At 46.2% G+C, this 24,909-nt stretch overlaps 1 protein-coding gene across 1 annotated transcript; it reads right to left on the bottom strand.

Moving 5' to 3' along the window:
• Positions 1 to 157: 157 nt before the first annotated feature.
• PPTC7 (protein phosphatase targeting COQ7) lies at positions 158 to 21,137 on the bottom strand. Its single transcript, XM_066562288.1, has 6 exons — positions 20,835 to 21,137; positions 11,655 to 11,834; positions 8,769 to 8,967; positions 6,541 to 6,664; positions 4,767 to 4,896; positions 158 to 3,444 (listed from the first exon to the last, which is right to left on the bottom strand). Exons 1-6 carry the CDS (start codon positions 21,034 to 21,036, stop codon positions 3,386 to 3,388), a joined length of 894 nt encoding a protein of 297 aa, XP_066418385.1. The 5' UTR covers positions 21,037 to 21,137; the 3' UTR covers positions 158 to 3,385.
• Positions 21,138 to 24,909: the final 3,772 nt, after the last annotated feature.

Below are 24,909 nucleotides of genomic sequence, written 5' to 3'. Positions count from 1 at the left end.
AGACGGCTGCAGGAGGCGTTGGGTGACACTCAGGCGTGGCTGAGGGCAGGGCAGGGAGGGCACAGTGACAGCCCAGCCCCCAGCCCTGGCTGTGCCACCAACCACATCCCCACAACAAACAGAGCGTTTTGCAGGCAACTTGACTTGAAAAAGCACATTTTAGTATAAATACTATATTTATTAAATATCTTTACAATTTATTTAAATGTATTTACAGAACTATTCCTGCATAAGTTATACCTCAGACATGAAATTCACATAATTGCCTCTTGGGTAAGCATAGATGATAGTCTCATTTTAACAGCAACAAAAAAGCATCCTCAGATACAGACTCAGATTTGCTTCATTGTTTCAGCTATCTTTGTCAGAAACTACTGCATACAGTCGGGTTCTCCACACAGCAGCTGCTCCTCCCCTGGACACAGGATGTCCCTCACCAAGGGATGGACATTCCATCACTAAACCCTCCCATCCCTGCCAGATCATCACCTCTCCCTTCTCAACTCACTTGTAACTGCCTGGTCCCAAATCTGGTTTTTGGTTTGGTTTTGTTTTCAGCCTGACAAGGACATTTAGGACTGTATGTGGCAGCTCTCCCAAAGATAGCCAGGAAACAGCAAAAGCCTCAGAGCTTCTCCAATTCCCCACATTTCGCCCTGTCCCACCCAATCCCCGCGGCCGCTGCTGCAGCAATCCCGGGTTCCTGGGGCACTAAATACCCATTGATCCTGGGCTCCTCCAGGTCCCTGCTCCCAAGCCAGCAGCTCCCAACACAAACCACAACCCTCTGCAGCAGCTCCAAGGCTCAGCAAACACCTCTCTGTACATTCCTCTCGTGAACATTCCCACTGACCTAACCCTAGCAAGTGTTACTGCTTCATGCATCGCTGGGAATTATTTTTGATAGGATGGGCCCTGTCCTTTCCTTCTCCAAAGATCAGTTGTGCGCAGACAGCATTAAGTTCATAGGAAAAAATCAGGTTTGATATGTTCAGAGTGCACGTCTTAAAAAAAACCCAAAACAATCAAGCATGTGATAAAAATATCAATTCTTTATAATACAGTATTGCTTTATAAACAGATGGAAAAGCTAAAAGCTTTACTGGTCTTTGGTGTGCCCGGTGAGGGAAAAACTCATGATTTGTAAATCAAAACCCAAATTTGTTCTTTATTTAAAAAAACCCAACAGGTCATGGTGTGATATGAGGCAAACGGCTTTGTGGACACAGACAGGGAAGAGCGGGAATCGGGGAATTCCAGACCCTCTGACCCACACACGTCCCCAGGGAAAGCTCTGGAAAGCCGGGAAGGGAACAGGGAGCGCTGGGGACTGTGCTGAGAGCAGAGAACAGCCCGGGGCCACGGGGCAAAGGAAAAGAAGAATTGATCAAATCTGCTCTAATCCAGAAGCGTGCGAGTAAATACTGGATAAATGTAAAGACAGCCGGAGTCGGGAGAGAAGCCCCTCCCAAAGAAGAAACAAAGCCCTGTTCTGCGTGTGAATACATTCCTCCAAGACAGCCAGAGACAGCTTGTTCAGGTTAAAAACAACAAGGACTGACAGGTTGTGCAAAGTTCTCCACCACTCACTGTTCGTGTGTCGCAAAACTAATTAATTTTTCTTCATTAATATAATCCTCCCAATACCCTCACCAAAATCCTATTTTGGTCAAGTTAGGGTAGTTAAGGCATTTTGACAAGTAATTACAAGGTGATTTAAAGTAGATATCTAACATTATGCCAATTGAGGAATAGCAGATAAATTACTGAAGAGCTCCCAAATTAATCACTTATTATAAATGAAATGCCTGTTACAAGCATGATGCACTGAAATATAGTAAAATGACATGTACATGGTACATGTTAAATGACCTTAAATAAAAGCTTGACATAGTTACGCAAATATACAGTACAAGTCCACAAAAATTCTTTAAACAAGTTGAGGTAACCTCAAACTTAAACAGTTTTAATACAATAAACCAGGTAGTAAAAATCTCCTCTTGAGAGCAGACAAGATTCCTTACTGACCAAGTTTAACTGCACTCACCTAAACAGCAACATTACCCGACTTTTTATATATAAAAACATGGCTTTAATTTATTTCTACATACTTCTCTACCAGCAAAAAAGTTAATGAAAAACTGACCAAAAATATATATATCTTTACAGCTCTCAGCTTTCGTATGAGCCTCAGGAAAGGAAAAGGAAAGCTGGCTGGAAAAGGGGGGACAAACGTGAGCTACTGTCATTGAAAAGGAAATGTCATATTGCAAAGTGGCTGTTAGATAACTGTAAACATCATTTAGGATCATTGAAACCCCTAAACTTTAGTTAAAATGAAATGTAGGCTTTGCTGATTATTCATTAAGTTTCCATTTTCGTACTCGCTGCTGCCGCTGCTGCAGCAGAAGCAGGGAGGCGCCTGTTGGGAGTCAGAAAGGATCAACTGGACTTAAACTGGTGCAGCATATTCTGTTCTACAAGCAAGAGTGGCAATTATTAACACAAATTATGTTTGATATCAACAACAGAATTATCTACCCAAAGTGAAGATGCTCGGAGTTGAGGATGAGCTGTTTCGTGCAACCTCCCACCGTAGCATTTACCATCATCCCATGCTGAGATGGGTTCAAATGCTGAAAGACCTCAACTGTGGCCAGCTCGGCTGTTTGAGACTGAGCTAGAAGTTTTGTTAAAAAAAATAATAATTATCCACAGCCAAAACATCCAGAACCAGGCCCATTATGGACGAATGATCTGCAGAACTTTTAAGATCACAGTTAAGCACCTGAAATCACAAAACACATTTGCATCCATATAACTTGAACTAGGTTTGTTTGAAATCTCGTACTAGAAAAGGCTCCTAAGGCTGACACCATGGATGGCAAGAGCAGAATGTTTACAGCAGTTATAAATCTCCTGAAAACCGGAGCTCAGAAACACAAAACCTGGGCTATCACTGGAACAAGACTATGCTTTATGGAACTGGGTCTGTAACACACCCTCAACAACAGCGAACGTTCCTAGGAAATAGAGTCAGGTGCCCTCTGCAGAGGCGTTACCTACTGATCTAGTGTGAAAGGTGGCCACCAGTCCCACTCCTTGGAAAGTCACATCTCCAACGCAGCAACGCCGCGGGATGGATCCTCCCCTGTTCCAGACAAGGACCAAGCTCTCAAAGACAAGCTCCAAGCCTTGAGCTTCTTTATCTCTTGCTGGCAGACCAAGACCAGTGGACTACGAGTGGTTCTTAGCAAGGGCCTCAGCTGCATCTGGGGCCAGGCTCCGGGCTCAGGAGCAGCTGGGAAGGAAGGAAGGAACAATCCTGCCAGCAGGAAACCGGCCCGGGGGCCCGGGGAGCTCGGGCAGCAGCAGCAGCAGCACCTCAGTCTGTGTACTCGGCTACGATGGACAGGAGGACGGTGATGTCGTCTGGTTTCCCCCCTGCAATGGAAGCAAAACCCTCTTATTGCATCAAACCACAGTGGGGTGTCTGCTGATGATCTGTGATATTCCCCAAGGAAAGCTCTTTTAAAATTGGTTTAAGTGTCCAAAACCTGGTCTGAGTGGACACAAACTCTGCCTCCCCCACGTCCTTTCCAAACCGAGGGGCGCACTGACATTGAACACAGCACTAAACCACTCTCCTTTTAAGCTCCAGTGAGATCAAACTATGAAAAAGAGGTCAGAACCTTGAACATTGCTGGTAGCTGGCAGAGCTCAAAGCCTGTTCCTAGCAGACTCTTTAATAAATGCACAAAACACCTGACACTGCTTTGTTACACGTAAACTGCCATGAAATCAGATCTCCTCAGGAATTTCCATTGTAAATCAAACTCCTCTTTAGCATCTTCTCCAGAACTGCATTGCTTCAGGCCTTCCTAAAAGCTACTTAACATTCTTATTTTTCAATCCTCAACAACCAGAGCAACACACTCAAATCCTGGAGAAACAGCCCAGAAAGAGAAGTTTTCTTATGTGGGAAGTCAAACCAATCCCTTGGACTCTGGAGATCTGCAGCCTCACTACTGAGTGACTGAGCTTGGAGCAACACAGAGCCCAAGGGTGACAGCTGCTACCTGAGGAGAGGGGCTTAAGGTTCTTGCAGGAAACTCTGACCCTCTGATACAGAGATGAGAGTATCTTCACTGGCAGAATTTTGTTTATTTATTTATTTAAAAGTAGAAACTTATTAAAAGAAATGTGTTTGCTCAGGCTCAGAGCTCTGCCAGCTGTTTTGCCAGTACCTTTCTAAAACAGAGAAGTAGAACCAGAGAGATCACTATGGGGATGCCAATTATACAAGGGTTGCAAATTTCAACCAAAAAACCAATCCCAAATCTACCAAAGAGTGGGCAGAAAACAGCTGAAACACAGCAGTAAGAAGAGACCTTAAAAAAACCAAAACAAAAAATACACAACAGCACCCACACACCCGAATGCAAGCAACAAGTCATGTACAGGAGGAGAACTGATCTCGGGCAGGATTCCTGGGGCAGGAATGCACAGATTACAGTAAAAATAAACCCATCAGGGTGCTGTGTTCTCTGTGCTCCAGCTGCTTCCCCACAGGAGGCTCCTGCTCTGCGGTCCCAGGATGCCCCGTGCAGCCCTGGGGGCTTTGCCAAATCCCACACGAGCTTGGTGCTCCCCTGCCAACCACATTCCTACTGTTCTGTTGTCCTGCAGGATTCTGGAACAGCAGAACTTCACTTTGCTAAAGATCTCACCAGGACAGCAGCAGTGGCAGGAGGAGAAGCTCTTACCTCTGACATTCAATCCATTGTCACAGGCAAACTGTGCAAAGGGTGACATGTACGTGGGGTCATAGGCCAGCTCGTGGGCTTGCTCAGCAATGCTCCGTGCAGTCTGCTGGATGCTCTCGTAGTTGGAGTTCTAAATCCATGGGGAGAAGAGTTTATTCTTGTACAGAAGCCTACAGAAGTTTTTGTGCTGATCTGTGTGAGGTTTGGAGATCCCTCACTGCCAAGTCATTAATGATCACTTCCCTTGCAAACAGAGCCTTCCCCATTCTGTAGCCTTTGTAAATTGGGTTACAGCTGTGGATCTTCACAAGGGACAGCCAGACCTCAAATCCCCACCAGCAGCTCAAGACTTGGGTTTGGGGGATTTCCAGAATTTAGAAGCTTAGAAGAATAATACTCAAAGCAGACTAAACTGTGTCACCTGAAGGGAACAGGGCATTTGGCAGCTGTCCCTGCAGGCACCCTGCAAGGACCTTCCCTCCCTCTCTCCCAGGCAGGCTCTGGTGAAGTTTTTGTTTTATTTTGGGTGCAAGCCTTGCACCTCTGGCTCTCTCACCCCAACTGACAAGAGCACCCTTGGGGAGAAGGGGCACTTTAAATTCAGATGAGAAAAACGCACTGAGAGCACACACACTTTCTCCAGGCTGCATTTTAAGGACTTTTTATTTCCTGTTTCAGTAATTCTGCTGCTTTCCTGCCAGGCTTTTCTCACTCCAGCCAACGTGACAGACAAGCACTGCTCTTTTTGTCTGTAACCATTTTTAAATGCCTTGTCATTTCAAGAGCCCTCCCCGCAGGTTTGGGAATTAGCAGGCATTTATGTGATTAACTTTTGGCTGAACCTCTTGGGGAACTCCAGTGCCTTTCCCAAAGGCACCAAAAGGTGGAGCTCAGCTTTCTTCCACAAGGGAATTCCAACTCCAGTGGGCAGCCAGGACAGCCCAACTCTGTGCACAGACAAGGGTGTGGGGAGGCTGCAACCCCTGTGACACATTAGTGACCTGTGGAGCTGCAGGATACAGGAGGCCAAGGTCTCTCAAAACCAAACTGTAATGCTCTTATTTGCATTTCACAGCAAAATAGTTTCCTCAAGGAGTTTATACATATTGATATCTCCTTAAGTGTACTTTCCTTTCTCTAAGTAAATAGCCTGAAGCTAAATGTTCTCAGCCAAAATATTTTAATGTATTCTTACTATTTAAAAAGAACATTTGTGGTCACTAATGTGGGAAAGTTGACAGGATTTTTTTTTTAACAGAAGATTACACTGAAGATTTTCACTGCACGTGCAACTCACAATTCACACAGCCCATTCTATGTCAGAATTACTGGTTAGAGAAGCTGAAAGTTATTTTAAGTGTAAGCTCACCCTCAAGTGACCCAGGACAGGAGAGGCTTCTGTGTTTTGCTGTGTATCAGCTCCAACCTGCAGGTGCAGAGTGTGCCAAAGGCAGCCCCTGCTCTCTCCTCCTTCCCTTCCCTTCCCCTCCTCCTCCTCTCCCTCCCTCAGCAGTTCCTGACATGGAACCAGCTGTTATTTGGCAATTTATGCCCAAGCTGCTGATTCTGGATGCAGATCCAAGAGAAAGCCCTCTGGCCTCAATGTCCCTTGCACTGCTCACGTGGGACATTACCTGAAAAGCCTTTTCAGGATACAGCACTTTGTGGGGGTTTTAATAAAACACAAAGGCTTCAGCTGTCAGAAGTAAAGGAAGGAACTGTAAAGGTTCAGCCAGCACAAAATATGTGAGAGTTTGAGAACACACACACTCACCTTCAGTTTTTTCAACTCCTGCAGGATCATGTAGTCAGGCATGTTGTCAAAGAGCCCATCTGTGGCAGTCAGGATGATGTCCCCAAGCTGGACATCGAAGGAGGTGCTGTCAGCAGCCTCGGGGCTGGGGAGGGACAGAGGTTAAAGCACTGCAGCCCTCACAGACACCAAACACCTCCAGCAGCACATCCACAGCCTCTCACTGCACTCTCTCTGGGCTTTGTGCAAGGGAAAGGGATCATCACTCACTGTGGAGCTTTAGCACCAGCATGGGCTGTCAGCAAGGCCCCACCACAGCCCTGGGACTGCAAACAGGTCCTGCTCCAGCTCCCACACCCAGGATTTGCACTTAAAATTCCCACATGAACAATCCTGCAAACTAATCTGCTTCAGGAGTGTGTCTCCAAGGAAACCAGTAAGCAGAAAGGCAGCTCAGGGTCCCTTCTGCTCATCTAGAAGATGTTAGAGAGTGATACTTGAAAGAACAATTCATAACAGGCCTGGCCCAAACACTTCAGGATTCTGAATCACTTTCTAATTCAATGGAATTGAAACATGTCTGGAAATCACTACCAGGAGACCAGAGTCTTTTGGAATGCTTGTGCCTAACACATTACACAACACCAAGAGCAGAAGACACCCAGTTTGGGCATGAATATTGCTGCAAAGTCTGATTCTCAGAAGCAACATAACAACAAACCTTTCATTTTTAAAGACTCTTCAGGGCTCTGTAAAAAGGAGAAATCACTGCATCCCAGGCCACTGGGCTCTGCCAAAACACAGAGGAGCTGCTTTGTTCAACTGATGTGTGGCTTCAGGAAGGCTGATGGAGTTAAGATTGCCTGCCTGTGCCCATATATAGCCAAATTCACCACTGAACTGGGCCAACAAACAAAAAAGGACAGGAGAAGCGTTTCCACAAGGAGCGTGAGTACTAATTAACGTCAGGAACAGTGCAGGAACCAGCAGAAAGCTGTAATCATGATTCAGAGCTCAAGTGTGGGAGCACATTTATCTTGTGCTTTCCTTATTACTGCATGACTCAGATTACTTGGCTTCCCTGACTTCCACTGGACATTATCAATTATCCTTCTGCTTTTTGTTTTTATCGTCTTCCTACGGATGACAGAGAATCTCAGAAAAATGAACGATTTTTTTACAGCTCTGAAATTTCAAGGGATCATTTAATTTTAGTCTAACAAAGATCTTGGATTACTGAAGGGTTCTAATTGCAGAGTCCTACCCTGGCTTCCTCTCAGCAGTTGCAGAATGAAGAAATTAAACCACATGCAAGAATGGGTCAGTCAGGAGTTTCAACAGCTCAACCAACACTTTCAGAAAAAGCTATTTTGGATTAAAGTCTCAATTTTTACTGCATCAGCCCTGATACTGTATAGACTCAAGCAGGTTGGGTCCAACATTTCAGCTGCCTACTGCATTCCCTTTATTCCATGGCCATTTTTTGGAGATCTTGTTACCACCTCCCTGTGCTCAGATGAGGGATATCACTTTAATGAGTCAGACATTTTGAAAGCTGAATTTTAACACATATTTGAAAGCTGTTTATTTTTGAGTTCCTTTCATATTACATTCACAAAGTCAGGATGGATCAGCCTGACATTCCTAAGGGAAGACACAAGAACAAGCCTGCCTTTGAAACAACTCATTTCTGTGAACAGATTGTCCTTTCCTCATACTCTCATTCCCAGCTTGGTGTTCTGCCAAACAGTTTTTTTGCTGGTTTTGGTCAAATACAATATGCTGCTGGAAACAGCAAGTTGGAAACACAAGTTACAGTCACATGTCCCTCTGCTCTATTCTTCAAGTACTTGCAACCTCAGTGCCAAGATATCTAAATTAGCTACTCCAAACAGTCCCCAGAGAGCACAGGCAGGGATTGGAACCAAAGCTCTGCTGGGAGGCCCAGCCTTGCCCACACTCCAGCTCTAGGGGTGACATCCTCCCATGGATCAGAACAAGCCCATGGCTATGGGAATAAGCCACCATGAACAGACCAATAAATCCAGACTGTGCAACAGGTACAAAGCTAAGTACAAGGTGAGAAATGTTCATGTCACCCAGAGAGGGAGGGTGGCAGGTGCAGGACCTGACTGGATGTGTGTTTATATCCTGTGAGGTACAGGAGAACCCCACAGCAGCAAAACTGCATCATTTGGGGAGCTGCTCACATGCACAGATGAAGAATTCAAGTTCCTCTTCCCCCTTACCTGTCACTTAAGACAACCCCTTCTGCTTCTGGTGGAGCTATGGACAGCTGGAAGGGAGTGTTGAAGTAATGCTGCTGCTCGTCGGATCGATGGACGACTTCTCCACCTCTGACCACCAAAAACCCAGAATCTCCCAAGTTGGCTGTGTGTAAACGGTGACTTGATCTGTCCAGGACTACTATACAAGCTGTGCTGCTCCCTGCAAACACAGGGACTGCAGTCAGCACTACAGAAACTGCTTGTTCTCTCTCTGATCTGATCAACAGGTCAATTATTACAACATTCATCAAAGCTTCAAAGTCAGAGAAATGGAAATACTCAACAACAGCAGAATTAATATAAAATCAAATCAGCAAAATGCTAGAAATCTTTGCAATACAAGCTATGATTTTTGTGTAGAATTTACTCTTCCTGCATTGATTTTGGTAAACACATTATGCTGACAAATACCTGGTTTTGTTTGGCTTTATTTACAGTTTTCCATCCCAACATATGTCAGCACATTCTGCTATAGGACCGGATTTACAGAACTCACATAAAATCCTGAAATTCCAAAATCATGGACATAATAGAATTCTAGCAGCATCCATACAATGCTAGGAGCTCTCCACACAGTTTCACTCAGCTGTAAATAAACCACACCAAGTAAAGAACTGTTTGCAATTAAGTATTAGGCCCTGCTGCATTTCTCTGCTCAGAACAGGAAATGTTTTTCCTCCCAGCCTGGCTCTGCAGAGCTTGCTTCAGGTTTAAAAATAATAATCCTGTCACATCTTCAGGACACCAACTCTACAAGTTTAAGAAAACAAATGTTTCAGAGACAAATACAATTCCAAATTAAAGTAATAGCAGAAAAATGATGTCAATTGTGCTTGGAACTATCCCAGCCATGCTTGAGGGCACTGAGGAATTCTCCATTCATTTACTGGGAAGTAGCCACCAACTGTGCTTGGTTGCAAGCCACAAAAATGCTGTATTGCAAAGAAACCCCAAGTTCTTCACAGCAATCACTCAATTCTGCCAACAGGACAGGACAGCACAGCCACCAAAAGACCTTTCAGTCCCCAAGAGGGGGAAATATGGGGCAGAAGTGCTGTAGCTCCACCAGCAGCTCATGAACTGTCTTCACCTTCTACCCCCATGTTCTTCCAGCAGGGTTTTCCAAGCACAGCCCCATGCTGGGCAGACCACAGGCTTGCAGTGAGCAGAGCTCAGGGTCAGGCTTGCCAGTGCAGAAGGGCAGCTGGCTCCAGGCATTGCCTGTTCCAGACAATTCAATTCCCTTCCTAATACAGAGAGTTCCCTGCAATGCACTTGCCCTGAATCTGTTCTCTAGTGATCACAGAGGACGTTCCTGTCCTTAATGAATGTTAAGTCAAAGCAGTATGTCTGGAAAAAAAATCTGATTTTCCATGTGACAGTGTCCAAAACTGTGCTGCAACACAAGAGTGATTAAATACATGGCACAGTTTCCTCCCATTTCAGTTTTATTTTACACGATTTGCTGCATTCAATCCTGATGAACCTTGCAAGCATCCAGGATTAAAGCACAACAGCAAGGAGAAGCTATTGCCCAATGAATCCTCCTTAATGAAGTCTTCCCCTGTCCCTTTATTTTAAATAAACTCTAAATGCTCATTGCTGAGGTAATTCCAGGGTTTTATTCTTCCTTCTAAAAATACTGTTCTCAGTTAAAGGAGAAACACTAAGGATCATTAGTTTCAAATTCTAACTCTATTAGCAGAGTGTAACCAGGAGGCCATGAGTGGAATTCAGATCTTGTGACTCAGCACACGCTGCTTTTCAGCACTGCAAAGGTCAAGCCCAGCCTCCAAAGGCACAGGGAGAGCTCCCGCCAGTGCCCCACTTTGGAGCTCACTTACAGCTACACCTGCTTTGCACAAATAAGCACCATTCAACACCCCAAATCCTAATGTAATTACTGACCACTGCTATTTCTGTGACACTTAAGGTCACTCCTGAGGTTCCAACCTATTCTTTAGGCGTATAATGCAAGAACATCTGCTCCCAGCTCAGCAGACAGTTAAATATAGCTCACACAGCACTGCTCTGGCACAGGAGCTTAAGGTCAGGTGAGCTGTGCACATTTCGTGCAGGGCAAACACTTTCTTGGAGCAGAAGAGGTCTCATGTCCTTTAGAGAAGTGTCCCCTTGGCAGAGCTGCCAGCTGAGGCTGAGTGTGGCCTCTCTATCTGCTCCCAGTCCCCAGGCAGCTGAATGTCCTGTGTCCCATCAATGCTGACACAGAGTATGGGAAGCATCTACTTCAGCTGGCTCTCAGAAAGATCTGCAATGAATCCCCCCACAAAGTTCATAAAAATAATGATACCAGAGATTGTAAGATAAGAACTACTCAAGTCAACCAACTGGGGTTGAGTCCACTGGACATAAAAGGCAACAGGAGCAGAGTTAGGCCAGAAATGAGCAGAGCTACATCCAATCATGCTCAGAAAATATTTCTCCTTGCATAGCTGAAGCAGAAAGCTGTAACCAGTACCACGAAGAGTTTTCAGCAGAGAACAGTTATTTATACATATAAAATACAGAGTGAGTACATGTGCAGTATGTTCCACTGCAGAACTCACTCTGCAAACTCTGGTGAATTCACCCTTCCCACAGAAAGCCTTTTATTTTATATATAAATACACACACATCAACACTCCCTGCATTACTAAATTAATTAGAACAGTTTTAGAGAAAATAAGGATGCCACCAAGGCGACTGCATTTCTATGCTTTCAGTTAATGAAGAGCAGTTAAGTGCCTGCAGATTTGCTGCAGACAATGACAAGAGATCCAAGCACCCTCAGCAAGCCCATGTGTAACACACAACCCAGACTCAAGTGCCACCTTTTAGGTGTCTTACCAAGCAAAGGGACTTTGTTCTGCAGCAGCTCACAGTAGCCTGCAGTGAGAATTCCAACGGGATTGCTTGGAACAAACCGTCCTTCCTTCACTAAACGTTCACACGTCCGCATCAGAGTCCCTGAGAACTGAGAAGGGTCCACCCCGTAGTCTCTCCAGCCACCAACACCATCTGCCACCCCTGCAAGGAAACACAAAACCAGAGTTACCTCAACAGAAATGGTTTCCAAAACAAGGGGTTTAATTATTAGCAACATTCATGATATTTAGTAACGAAAATGTAGGACATGGCACCTGCCTGGAAAACATTTTTGATTAACAACTGAATTTCTGAGTATTTTGAAGGTATCTTCTGATATCAGCTCCCCAACAAATCTCCAAATAGAATCTGAACTGCTGAAAGGAAGGTAGAAATCTAATGCTGAGAATGAGGAAGATGGGGATTCAATCCCATTAACCTCCCATCAGTCCATTAAAAGGAAAGAGGTTTGATTCATTTCAAAAGTGAAGGTCAACATTTTAGCTAGTACAGAATGACACAGAAACTCCTCCTGCTATACAGCAGCACAGTTTTTCCTCAGACAACCTCCTCATATGAAGGACAATGATTTCTATTTGGTGTTCTCAATTTCTGTAGGAAATAAATCTCCGTTTTACAAGTGTTTTCCAAAATCCATGCAACCAACACAATGCTGGGACCTACCCCTTTCAAGGAGAGTTTGTTGCTTACAGCTTCAGCCAAGCAAGAGAATGAAAACTGACTATAATCCAGAGAATTCTCAGTTATTCAAAACAACCTGGGTATCAGAAAATAAGACCAATTCTGCCAAAGCCTGGGAAGCTTCCAAGCAACAGGGAAAACAGTGACTGTGGTCATGGAAAGGGGTGATCAGAGGGAGGTGAGCAGCAGACACATTTTCTGCTGGTCATTTGGTTCAAGAACTTTGAACTTCTTCCAATTGCCTAAATGATAAAAGCCAAATACTGCTGAAGGTATTATTTGAGATTAGAATGCTACTATGTGGAAATTTTCCCCAAAATCTTTTTGATCCTCAGCACGGGACAAACCATTTCAAGCAGAGATTTCCAAAACACAGCAAAGCTGAAATATGTTCACGATAAAAGCACAAAAAGTGAATGTCAGTGCTCAGACTGTGCTGAAGGACAGTCTCCTCAGGAAAACACCTCTGCTATCATCAAAGGCATGAAAATGTGAGTGAGAAGAGAAAAGTCAATTTGCTCATCTCCCAACGCCCTTCACACGGGACACGGGCTGAAACTGAGCTGGAAGGTTTCGAGCCGACCTTGGCGTGAACTATAATCTGCCAGGAGGTTATGGCCAGATCCTGAACAGCCCATCAACATTAATCAGATTTCTCCCTAAAATAGTGCACAACCTTTTAGACACCTGCTTTGTCCCTCTGCCTCCTCAGAAGAATGTTACAGGAATGCAGATCCCTGCACTCACCTCTTTGAGCAGTCCCTGGGAAGAAGCTGTGCAAAAGCACCCAGCATTCCCAGCAATGACTTTTCTACTCTTCAAGAACAGATTAATCCTCTCCCTACAGCTCTCACCCCCTCAGGTTAATACTGGATTAACCCTTTGCTTTCTGCTGCCACACAGACAAGGCTGGAACAAGAGATCATGAAGGAAAGGTTCTACATCTGCAACTTGAAACAGAAACTCAGCTTCAGGTTAAATGATGGTGCTTTATGTGAAGTTACCAGACCAACATTTTTTTTCCTGCCCTTTAAAATGAACACAGTGCAGATGTATTTCTGCACTGCTTCCCTGACAACAGGGTTAAAGCAATGAAAAGATGTTTGACAAATGCTGCCCAAAGCTCTTGGCTCCCAAGGCAGTTGCAAAGAAAGCTCAGCAGAAGTTACAGAGTTCCCTCAAGCAATCCAGAAAATCCTTTTAGATCAATGTTGGGAAACACTGACACACAAACACTGCAGCTTTAGCACAGAGGACCAGAAAGCCAGCCCAGCAAGCACCTGAGAAGGTCAATTATCAGAACCCATTCCATTTTTAAAGGAAAAATGAGTACACCATCTGCCTGCCTTTGTTCATTTCTTACTCCAGGCAGGAAATGTGAATCCATCATCATGGCAGCACCCTTCATACCCTATCCTGAGCCAGGCACTGCCTTTGTCTGTCTGTCTGCCTTCCTGGCTGCTTTTCACAAGCTATAAACAGCTTTAAGTAGGTTCTGCCAGCACCTTGCAAAGCAAGCACCCTCTGGGTCCCCCAGCAGCTCCCCTGGCTCTGTGTGGCACCACAGCTGAGAGCAGAGGGTGTCTGATCCCACAGCACCAGGACAGCTCTGCTGCCTCCCCACCCCACCCCAAACAGACACAACCACTGCACCAGGAGCAGCCCAGGGGCTCCTTCCTGTGGCACCTCCACAACCCCCCAGCAGACACCAACTCCATTTCTTGGCCTTGCCCCAAATGGAAAAGGTTGGGCTTTATAAAGGTTTGGGCCAAGACCTTTAATCACCCTGTCCAACCTTCAATATGGTTTTAAAATAAACCCAGCACCTTCATGTTCTGCAATCTCTGTAAACTGAGCAGCTTCACCTGGGAAAGGAATATGTGACTTGGAAACAGTTTGAGTAAACTGCTACTGAAAGAGATGAAATGTAAATGAGAATAAAGCTTAAGTAAACTTTGTGCTATTTGATATACAACAAACAAGGAGTGAAACTGTTTCCAACTCCAGAAGTAGCAAAAACTAAAAACCCAGCCTTGATTAATACCAGGTTTTCCCTCTGTCATCAAAAGAAAATTCAATTGTTGCTATTGGCAGGATCACTCCCAAGGAATAATGCCAAGCTCTATTTATATTTAATACCTTTGCTTTTATCCAAGAAAAAAAGAAGGTCTATATTCAAAATAAGGACCTTTTCAACAAATACTGAGGCTTTCCTTTGAGCCATAAGCCATTGAGTTCTAGTATTAACCATGTTAAAAATTTGGAATCACAGGACATTTAAACCAAAATGCATGGCTGAGAATTGCTGAAATTGAACTGTACACAAACCCTGGGCTTTTTTTTTCATTCATGCCATTCAGTAAATGAGAAAATTTTATACAAAGAACATTTCTGTGGCTATTCCTTGTTCAAGCCCATGCAGAAATTACACAAGCATCCACGTGACAGTGCAATGCCTGCAGCCAGATGAACCACCACTGTAAATAAAGCAATTGAAAATTTCACAATAAATTACTTCAAAAGAATAAATACTTCTCAAGTATTTAACTGTATTACAAAGATCTTTCAGAATCTGAGTTAACAGAAATATGCCTGCCAGATAAAATACTTGCTGCATGTGTCAATCCAAAAACTGTCTTTTTCCAGCTCCTCAAAGCCTCAGAATATCAAAATCTCTCCCAGAGAAACACCTGCCAGGCAGTTACAAGACAAAGCACAAATGACTGATGCTGCAGCACTGAAACTGAGCCAGGGAAGATGCTGGTGGTGAAACTTGTTAAAGCTGATTTCAAAATGCTAAAAGCACCTGGGATAAGATTCCAGCTGAAATGCAAATGTGAAGCTGTTCTGCCTGCCAGCACATGAGCTCCCTGCAGAAGCCCAGGGCAAGCCAGCCAGTGCTGAAAGCAGCAATATCTGCTTTTCACCACTCACTTGTGTGAGTGAGATCCAGGTGTTCTCCTGGCTCCCAGCAAATATAAACTCAACAGCCTGAAAGTTCATAAGAAAGCCCTGATACTGATCAAGCCCTGTTTAATATAAATAATGTTATTTATATTAAGGGGCAGTTCTGGTTAGCTGGCAAATGAACCTGCCCACGGTCAGAGTCCAGAAGTACCACCCTGTCCCAAAAGTCTTTTGAGAGTTGGACATTTTGAAATATTGCATCAGCCAAGAATAAAAATCACACACAGAAGCAGCAGGCAGGCACAAGTGTGTCAGCAGGAGCTGCTTTTGCATGCAACCACAATTAACTTTCTAAGGCACTCCGCACATCCTACTGAACTTTCAATTTCTTGAGATCCTTACCTGAAATAGCAATGAATCACTGCTAAAAGAACATCAAAAGGATGTATTTATAACTGAATTTTGCATCAAATATGGAGGCTAAAATGGTAAAAAAGTGCAATGAGTTGCACCACACAAGTCTGAAATGTAGCACCTAGTATTTGTCAACATCAGAACTGAGATAAAATGATAAGGTTTCTTGTTTTATCAGTGGTGGGATAAATCACACACCTAGACAGGTTCTTCATCTAAACCAAGTTCAATGCCCAAAGCCAGCACTGACCCTCAGCAGCTTCCCTGGATCTGTTAGGGCTGAGGGGTGTCTGCCCCCCTCAAGGTTTTGACAAAGAAATAACCCAGTTAAATACAAATCCCTGAGGACAGATGGTGTGTGAGTGCTAACAAGTTACAGAAGGGAAGGTTACTTATTCACACTGTTACAGTAAAACTTCAACTACCCTTGCATGAAAATAGAAAGGTTCTGGAAGAGTAACTGGGTAAGTGACAACAAGGAGCAAGAAGCAAAGGCAAAGTGAGCAATGATCTGAGGAACAAACTGAAGGAGAAACACGAACTGGAAACATTAAATTGTGCATCTACTCCCAGAAGAAAGCAACAGTTCCTTATATCTGTTTTCCCCTCCCACTACAGCACACTTGTTCCTGAAGCAGATTTTTACCAGGAAGATTTCCTCCCTATTTTATTGAAGCCTGAGAAATCACTCAGTGTATCTGGGGAGAACACTGAACTATGAATTATTTCTGCAGGCTTTATAAAAAAATCCCCTGGTTACAACTACCTAATTTCTCAAGGTGTTCAGTGACTGTGAGCTGCTGAGGAAGGGCAGGTACTGGGGGCAGACCCTGAAATCAATCCCTGCCAGCCTGACCCACCCCAGGCTCAGCATTCACAGCATGGAGGAACCAGAGCAAAGAGCAGGAGATTTTTCCAATGCTTCCTATGCACAGGGATGATTATTAACCCTCAGCTCCTGCACTGTGCTCAGCTTTGCTTATTCCCCTCTGATTTCTGACAGAACCTGCTCTTCCTTCAGGCCAAGATCTGTATGAATGGAAAACTGGCTGCCATCAAGAAGCATCAATAGCATTTACAGTTAAAACCAGTGTTCAGCTGGCAATTCTGACCTCAGTACTTGTGTGCAACGTCCTTGCAGAAACTGTGGGAAAGAAGAATAACCAGATAGAAGTTTCATCCTCAGAGGTTACATCCAATGCTGCCCCAGAGCAGCTCTGCTGACACCAGTCAGCCTGTGACTGTTGATGGGGTGGCTCTCAGTCTGTAGTGTCCCTACAAATGCCAGCACTGATGCTCCCACGTTAAACAGAACATTTCCTGTGACCTGTTCCAAACTCAGACTCGTGTGCAGCTGTGCAGATCTCTGATCCTGCCTCTCAGGCTCCCTGAGCTCCCACAGGCAGTGGGTGAAAGGTGACTCCGAGGGAGGAGGGCGATTCTCGGCTCCTTTAGTGTGATAAGTTGTGATAAGGCAGCAATCTCTTTAATAGGTATGATACCAAATAAACCACTTAACACAGTCCTCTATAACCTTCAGGCTTCCAAGGAAGGATCCCTCCCTCCTCTACAGCTGCCAGAACAACCTTGACATTTCACCTACAAATCCTTTTAGGTGCTGAAGTTGACTTTTCCTGGTGACACTAACAATATTCCAGGGCTTTGGCACTCTGCAGTTTTACCTACCTCCTATGCAGGCTGCTGATAACATTTTCAAACCAAGTGCAACTCATTTCATTTTACAGTAGCTGCCCTGCAGCACCAAGACACTCCAAAAACTAAAAATCAAAGATTTGCAGCAAATAGAACAATTGCCAAATTTTAACTCTGCAGTGAACAAACAGTTTCCTGCTGCCAGACAGTTTTTCCTTACTCCAGGGGACAGAAATAGTTTGGAAGAGTCAAGTCCCACTGGCTACACCCAAGAGTTGTGCCCAGCACAGACATTGTATAAGTGATGCTGTCACGGGGTGCGCAGTGGCTGCTGCAATGTTTCAATAATGACTCACACAACAGCTCGGAAAATCCATAAAAAACCAGCAAAGACATCGGGAGCCTGATAAGGCCAGAACAAGCAAGAAAAGGCAGATCCCAACATTAAGGAAAAGAACTATCACTAGCATGTGACACCTCAAAATCTCTAGAGGTGAAAACCTTGGGTTTAACTCTTACTTTTGGTAATTTAGTGAAATGACTGTAAAACTGTTTAGGTGCATTTTTAAAATTTGGCTCATTCCCCGTGTAGTAAAAATCCTACTTGCATGCTAATGAGAAAAAACAGAGGTGTCAGAGTTTTGGTTTTCAGCTTTGAAAAAACAGGATTTCTGTCCTCAAAAGTTCCAAAGGCATCACACATTAAGCAGTACAGAACATCTCCCAGATCTCTGGGAGAGATTTCAATGTTCTGAGGATCTGAACACCCAAGACACTGGCAGTGAATGAACAGATGAGTACATCGTGGTACAAGCAGCAGAGAGAGGAAACAGGCCTGGATTGTAAAGCTCCAGAGATCAACATTAGCAGTAAAGCCATTTCCTTTCCTTAGGGTGATCCCTAAGGAAAAACTCCTGTTCTCAGCTTCTCATTTCTCCCTGTGCTCAGAATGGGAAGAAACTATGCAAAATTGACAAGTATGCTCCAGATAAAAGCAAAACTGAGAGACAAAACCCTCAAGGATTCAAGTACACCAGTAACAGGCCTAATCAAGCCTTGAACTGTGGGAGGACTGGGAAGAACCTGCACCTTCATCAGCCTTCTGCTGGTCTTACTGGGAAAGGATAAAGCTCAGACTAGAAGACACTGTTAAACATTCAGCCTTTGAACTACACAGCACACATACAACAAAAGAAGTGTTTAGCATTTTGATTCTGCCATAAACACACTGCCAAGTCAACTCTTGTTTGACCTAAGAAAATGAATCCCCAAGCACTCATGCCAAGTGCCTGGGAGTAGTTCCTTCACTGCTCCACCACACCCAAGCCATCCCACACAGGCAGGCTCTCCACAGTGCACTGGCTCTAGAAAACTCTGGCACAGAGGAGTGTTACATTCATCATCTGGCTTGCCTTTGTCCCTGAAGACTCCTCACTCCAAGTGGCACCCTTGGAATTTACTGTGCCAGGTGTTCGCTTTGGCTCAAACCACGTGAGCCTCTTCCTTAAATGTCAAAAATTGAAGTTTGAACCCTACCAGTGCAGCTCAGGCAGTTTTGTTGAGGTGCAGAGTTAGGTACTGAGGTAGCACAAAATTTAGGAGGGTCTTAAAAAAAAAATCACGAAGGAACCTCAGAATTGTGGTGGGAATAAGGAACTGAGGGCAGGAAAACTCTGGTGGTGCTGAAATTGTCTCTGCAGCAGTGCAAAAGGGCTGGCTGAGAGAATAAAGAGATGACCTCAGCAGCAGAAACTGGAGAAAACCATGTCTGTAAACCTAGGAGCTACAGATGAAGATGAAAGAGCATCAAGCTAGAAGCATCAAAACCCACCTGAACATTCCTGTTTTTGCAGAAAGTACAGAGAGTTTGGGTTTTCAGTATATATATTAAAAAAGCAATAAAGAACTGACATAAAAATAGCTTTACCGGGGGAGAAATCCCAAAATCAAACAATCCAACAGGCTTTCTATTTAAATTATTTGCTTCTTGGTACTTAGGACATCCTGGGTCAGCTGCCCTGTCTGCTGTTTGATCCTTAAGTGGAGCTACAATTCTGTTTGTTTCCAAGTTGCCATGAAAATTAATGCAAAGACCAACTTAGAAATGCAACTCTGTTGATTCCAGCAGGAACACAAGACAAACTGTAGGTCCACATACACTAATTACCAAATATGGCCAAAACCCCCTAACAATAATCAAATAGGGCTAAATCTGTCTCTTGCCCACACAAAGAGTCCACTTCAAAGTACAGGAGATCCTGCATTTCTCTTAAGGGCAAACACCAATTGCTCAGTTATTTATCAGTGCTGGTCTAGCATGAACTTTAAAGGCAGCCAGGGTTAGTCACATGCTAAAGGAAGGGTGTCCAACAGCTAATTCTAATCCCAAAGAGTTTATCTGGAAGAGGCACCACAGAGAAGATGATGAGTGTCTAAAATGCACCCACCAACCTTCCACATCTTGAGAGTTGTGGCATCACTCTTACAGTAACAGCTTCTTTAAGAATCAGCAGCAATAACTGTTACCTAGCACCAACTTGCAGCTTCCTGAGGAAAACCTTTCAGCTCTGTTAAATGGCAACCAAGTTACAACGACAGCGCCAAACTGAAGAGCCACCAGCCACTTCCACAGCATGAGATAGCACAGGTAACCCCACCGGTATAAAATACATAAATGCAAAACAACAACAACAAAAAAACCAAAACAAAAAACCACGGGGAGGGGCAGGGAGGAGGAAGCTTTTTTTTAAGTGTCAGTAAAAGTTTTGGTAAAAATTTGCTTCTGGTAGTTACACCACGACTGACTTGTGCAGAGTGTCAGTCAGCCAAATTCAACCTTGAGTACACAGGAGAAAGGTCAAAGCACTGTCAAAAGCAATGTTGCTCATAGTCTGAAGATTCTATTGATTATCCATAATTACTCACTCTTTTAAAATTTGAACCCTTAAGATTCATTTCACCAGTGATTCAAAACCAGAGAGGGCAATCAGGCCAGAACAAACAACGAAACTGAAGTTTGACATTTGATTCCGGTCTCAATGTCACTCTGCCTTTCACTTGACAAGGACATTGCACGCGTTAAAATCAGGAAGTGCCCCGTTCAAGCGATCTTGTCTGTTTAAATGCAATACATGTACATGGGGCTCGGGTTTTAAAGAAAGACAGAAAGTGAAACGCACTGGGAGCTGTTTCTCTGAGTTTTGCAGCCACCAGGCCTTACAGGCACCCACAGGTGAGACGCCCGGGTTGGGCCCGGACACCCGGCACACACAATCCCCCACGCCAAGGGCGGGCAGAGCTGCAACAAAGAGCCCGAGAGCTTCCTTGGGAAGCTAAAATAGCGAACTCATGGTGACACTGACAGGCAGAACCAGCTCCTTTGTCTGAGAGCGGGCGTTGAGCCGCTCGCCATGTGCAGCTCCAGGAAGGAGGGGGGGGTCACACCGCGAGGCCGAAGCCACCTCAGCCCCCGGCCCAGCCACTTACCCAGCACATCGGCGGTGCGGTGCCGCGCCACGAAACAGGCGTCATCCCCGTAGCACATGCCTTTCTTGAGGATGCCCTTGCGGAAATCTTTGCCGAAGCCACAGCTGGCCGTCACCAGGCTGTAGTCGCGGGAGTCCGTCTGCGACAGGCCGCCCAGGACCGCCCGCGCCACCAGCCTGCCGTAGGAGAGCACCGAGAACATGGCGTGGGGCGCCCAGCAGCCGAGGGCCAGGAACGCGGGGAGCCACCGGCGCAGCCGCCTCCTGCCCGCCGAGCGCCAGCCGCAGGGCGCCAGCCTTCCTTCCCCTGCCCGCCGGCCCGCGCCGCCGCCGCCGCTCCGAGCCCTGCCCGCCGCGGAGCCTCGTCCCTCCGGCCGCGGCCGCGGTTCACCCGCCCGCGCTGCCCCTCGCGCTGCCCCTCACGGCCGGGCTCGCCGGCAGCGCCCCCGCCTTCCGCGCCACCCTCCCCGCCCCCCGAGGGGGGCCGTGCCAGCTCCCCGCTGCCCACGGAGCTCTCGGGGCTCCCTCCGGGCTCGCTCCCTGCCGCCCGCGGTGCCCGGTCAGAGCCGCCCGCGCCGCCCCCGCGCCCCGCCGCCCGCCGCCGCCGCCATCTTCGCCGCGCGTGCTGAGGTGAGGTGAGGGCCCCGGCGCTGGGCGGGGCGCGCGGCCGGCCCCGCCCCCTCCCCGCCTCCCGACGCGCGTGCGCGGCGGCGGCGCGCGGCCGCCCCCCATTGGCTCCCGCCCCGCTTCATTTGCATATTGCGGGACAATAACAGCGGGCGGCTCCCGGCAGCCCCCGCGGCGCCGAGCGGGGTCGGGGTCCGGGCCCGCGCCCCCGCCCCCGCCGGGCCCCGGCCGCAATTAACGCCATTAACGCAATTAATTAACGCTCTCACAGCGGGCACAGCGCGGCTGCGCCTAACCCACATACTTGCCCTCCACGCCCCGCGTGTCTCGCGTGCTCCGAATAACTGGCGGGGAGTCGCTGGCCGGCGGTGCCCCGTGCCTGCTGAGGACGGTTATGTGAGTCACGGAGCTGTGCCGGGTTTGGTTTGTTCCGAGCGGGACTCGCCCGGTTCTGCCCGGCTCGGAGCGGCCGGGGACACCGCCAGCTCAGCCCCGCGCTGAGAGGCTGCTCTGCAAACCCGTGCAAAGGCTGGCAGTTAATCCATTTTGGTTAAGGAACGTGAAATGCCAAACAAAAGCCTCACGAGAAGGGTGTGTGTTGTGCAGTCATGGCTCAAACCCCATAAAAGCACTGTAATTGTAGCTGAGAGTGACACAAAGCGCTCAGCTGGACAATTTCAACAGCAACCACTTCAAGGCATCAATGCTGCAGAAGCCCAAAAAGACCCAATTCCTCGTTTTCTGCAGCTCGCTTTTCCGTGCTGCTCGTGGGTGTGCAAACAATGGTTTTGTCCCCTTGGAAGTTCCCAGCAGGTTGCTCTGCAAAGTCGTTTAATTCCTCTGGGTACAGGCACGAGAGGCTGCTGCCACTTCTATAACCCCAGACAACAAACAATCGAGGTGTAAATACAGAAGAGGAAAGTGTGAAACCTGCCCCACGAGCTGCCTGCAGCGAAAAGCTCTGTGCTACCATCCACCACAGAACGCTGCTGAAGCACCCTCATTATCACACGGAGGCATTTTGTTCCCTGTGCACCTTGACACAGACAGCATTGCCCCTCTTACACTGCTAAAGGCTTAATGTGTGAGAATTATCCAGCTAAAGCTGAAATTGTATCCAAACTTATGAAAAAATTAATCCTCCTGTTAGAACGGGGAGAAAGGGAATGAACACGAGGAGCAGCCCAGGCCCAGAGTGGTGGTTAGGGAATGGCTGCACAGCTGAATGTGCCAAGGCGCTGGAGATAAGGGCGTGCTGCTGCCAGGGTGTGAGAGCAGACAAACAAGGTAGCTCCTCTCAGTGCCTCACACCCTCCTTTATCAGCAAAGGGAAGCACATATTTGCAGAGCTTCCCCCACAGAATCATTCCTTCCCTTCCTTGAGTCTCCTTCTTCCTCTTCCCTGTCCAGGTCCTGTCTAGTTCAAGCCCAGCCTGGCCTGACCCCTCGTCCTGTGCTGCTGCCTGCCCTGAGGCAGCTCAGGCTGGTGCAAGGTGACCTGTCCTGCATTACCTGGCTGTGCAGTTCTCCATGCCTCAGTGCTGGGTTTTCCAGGGCTGGAAGGGTTCTCTCTGTGCCACTCTGCCCAGCAGCCATGGCTCAAACACTGAGGAACATGGTGAGCTCAGGGCTGACAGACTCATTTGGCAGAGCACGACTCCGTGCTTCCCTAATGCTCCCAAGCCAGGGCACACCAGGAGCTCTTCACACTCCTCCATCCTTGAGAATCTTTCAAACAGCCTCCCTGGGGAAGTGCTGGAGTCACAACCCCTCGAAATGTTCAAAAAATGAGATGTGGCACTTTGTGACACAGTTCAGTGGGCACGGGGGTATTTGGTCAAAGGTTGGGCTTGATCTTGGAAGTCTTTTCCAATCTTAATGATCCCATGATTCTACCCCAGGTCACCCACTCAAGTCTGTCCAGACAGCCAGACAACCTCAAAATTTACATGGTAATTAGTAACCTTTGATGAACTCTGTCACTCCTGCACGAGGATGTTGTGCCCAGACAAACAACTGCTCCTGGTTTTCATTCAGAGGATCTCTGAGCTCCTGAGAGACAAAACCCCAGCTATTTTTAATAAAATGCTTCAGAACTGGTTTTCTGCACTGTTCAGTGTCAGTCTGGACAGCTCTCCCTGAAAATGCCTCCCAGCCCATGCCCTGCTGCCTTACTCAGTGTTATTCTTGTACCCTGAGAGTCGATACCCTGCCAAGTGATATTTGTTTAAAATTCCCCAATGCACAAATTTGGCACAAAAACTGGACCAAAGGGCATCCCCCTGGTTACTGCAGCTGGGTGGAATCTTCCCACCTCAAAGTCCAAGATCTATTTACATCAGCTCACTTAAGCTGCAAAAACAGAATGAACTCTTCCTGCTAGGCTTGTCCAGACCAATAAATGCACTGGGGAGTGCAAAGCAGAAGTGCTGCACAAATTAATCAGCTGCTGAAGGCACAAGCAGGTTTCCAGCTTGTTTTAAAACTGATTCAGTGGGAGCTGACGTCGATCCTCCCTCCCAAGTATCTGAGCCCTGAGATTGGAGTGTGATAAATGTTACCTGTAATGCCATCTGCTGTACAGACTGCCCCAGCTCATCACTATTTATTTATTTAAGGGCTAATCTTGTGCTAGACCAAAATGCAGTTTATTTCAGCCTGCTTTGACTTTGTTTGGACTCTAATTCTAAATGCCTGTCCACTTGGACTTGTAAAGTGATCTGTCATAGGGCAAACCTCGTGTTAGCCCTGGAAAGATGAAGTTCAAGACAGCACAGTTGGATTAAAAAGCAAACTAATGTGAGAAGGACCACATGAGGCTTCCCATGCGAGGAGTCAAGAGAAGATGCAGAGTCAGAAATCACCAACAGGAATCACAGAATGGTTTGGAAGGGCCCTCAAAGATCATCTCATTCCAGCCCCTGCCATGGGCAGGGACCTTCCACTATCCCAGGTTGCTCCAGCCTGGCCCTGGACACTTCCAGGGATGGGGCAGTCACAACTTCTATAATGCTTAAATGCACATCAGAATCTTGCTGCTGAAACAGTAATTGAAACAGTCATAGAGTAAATCCCTGAACATGTTTTTGAATAAACAGGAATCTACTGCCTCTCAAATTGCTTGAATTTTCATTTTATAGGACCTCCCATATAAGGATCACAGTGCCCCTTTTAATTATTAATTAGGTCATGTTGACAGGATAAATTAAATCTGATAGAGAACAAGCATTGTGTATTGATGTCCTGATCTTATCCTACACACTAGGAGTTGCTCTTTGGAACGTTTCACAAGTCCAATACCAGGGTAAGTTTTGTGGTGGGGAGTTTTTCAAATGGTTTTTCTTAGATGTCTTGCCTTTCTCTACATGACAAAGGTGGGTTTTTTCCTATTACAGCAAGTATTTTAAGTGGATTTAGGTGAACTGTTGCTGTGAGTGAAGCCCTAAAAA

The sequence above is a fragment of the Molothrus aeneus genome, chromosome 18 (genome assembly GCF_037042795.1).
Source record: "Molothrus aeneus isolate 106 chromosome 18, BPBGC_Maene_1.0, whole genome shotgun sequence".
Taxonomy (NCBI): Eukaryota; Metazoa; Chordata; class Aves; order Passeriformes; family Icteridae; genus Molothrus; species Molothrus aeneus.
This window is presented reverse-complemented; position numbering and strand designations above follow the sequence as displayed.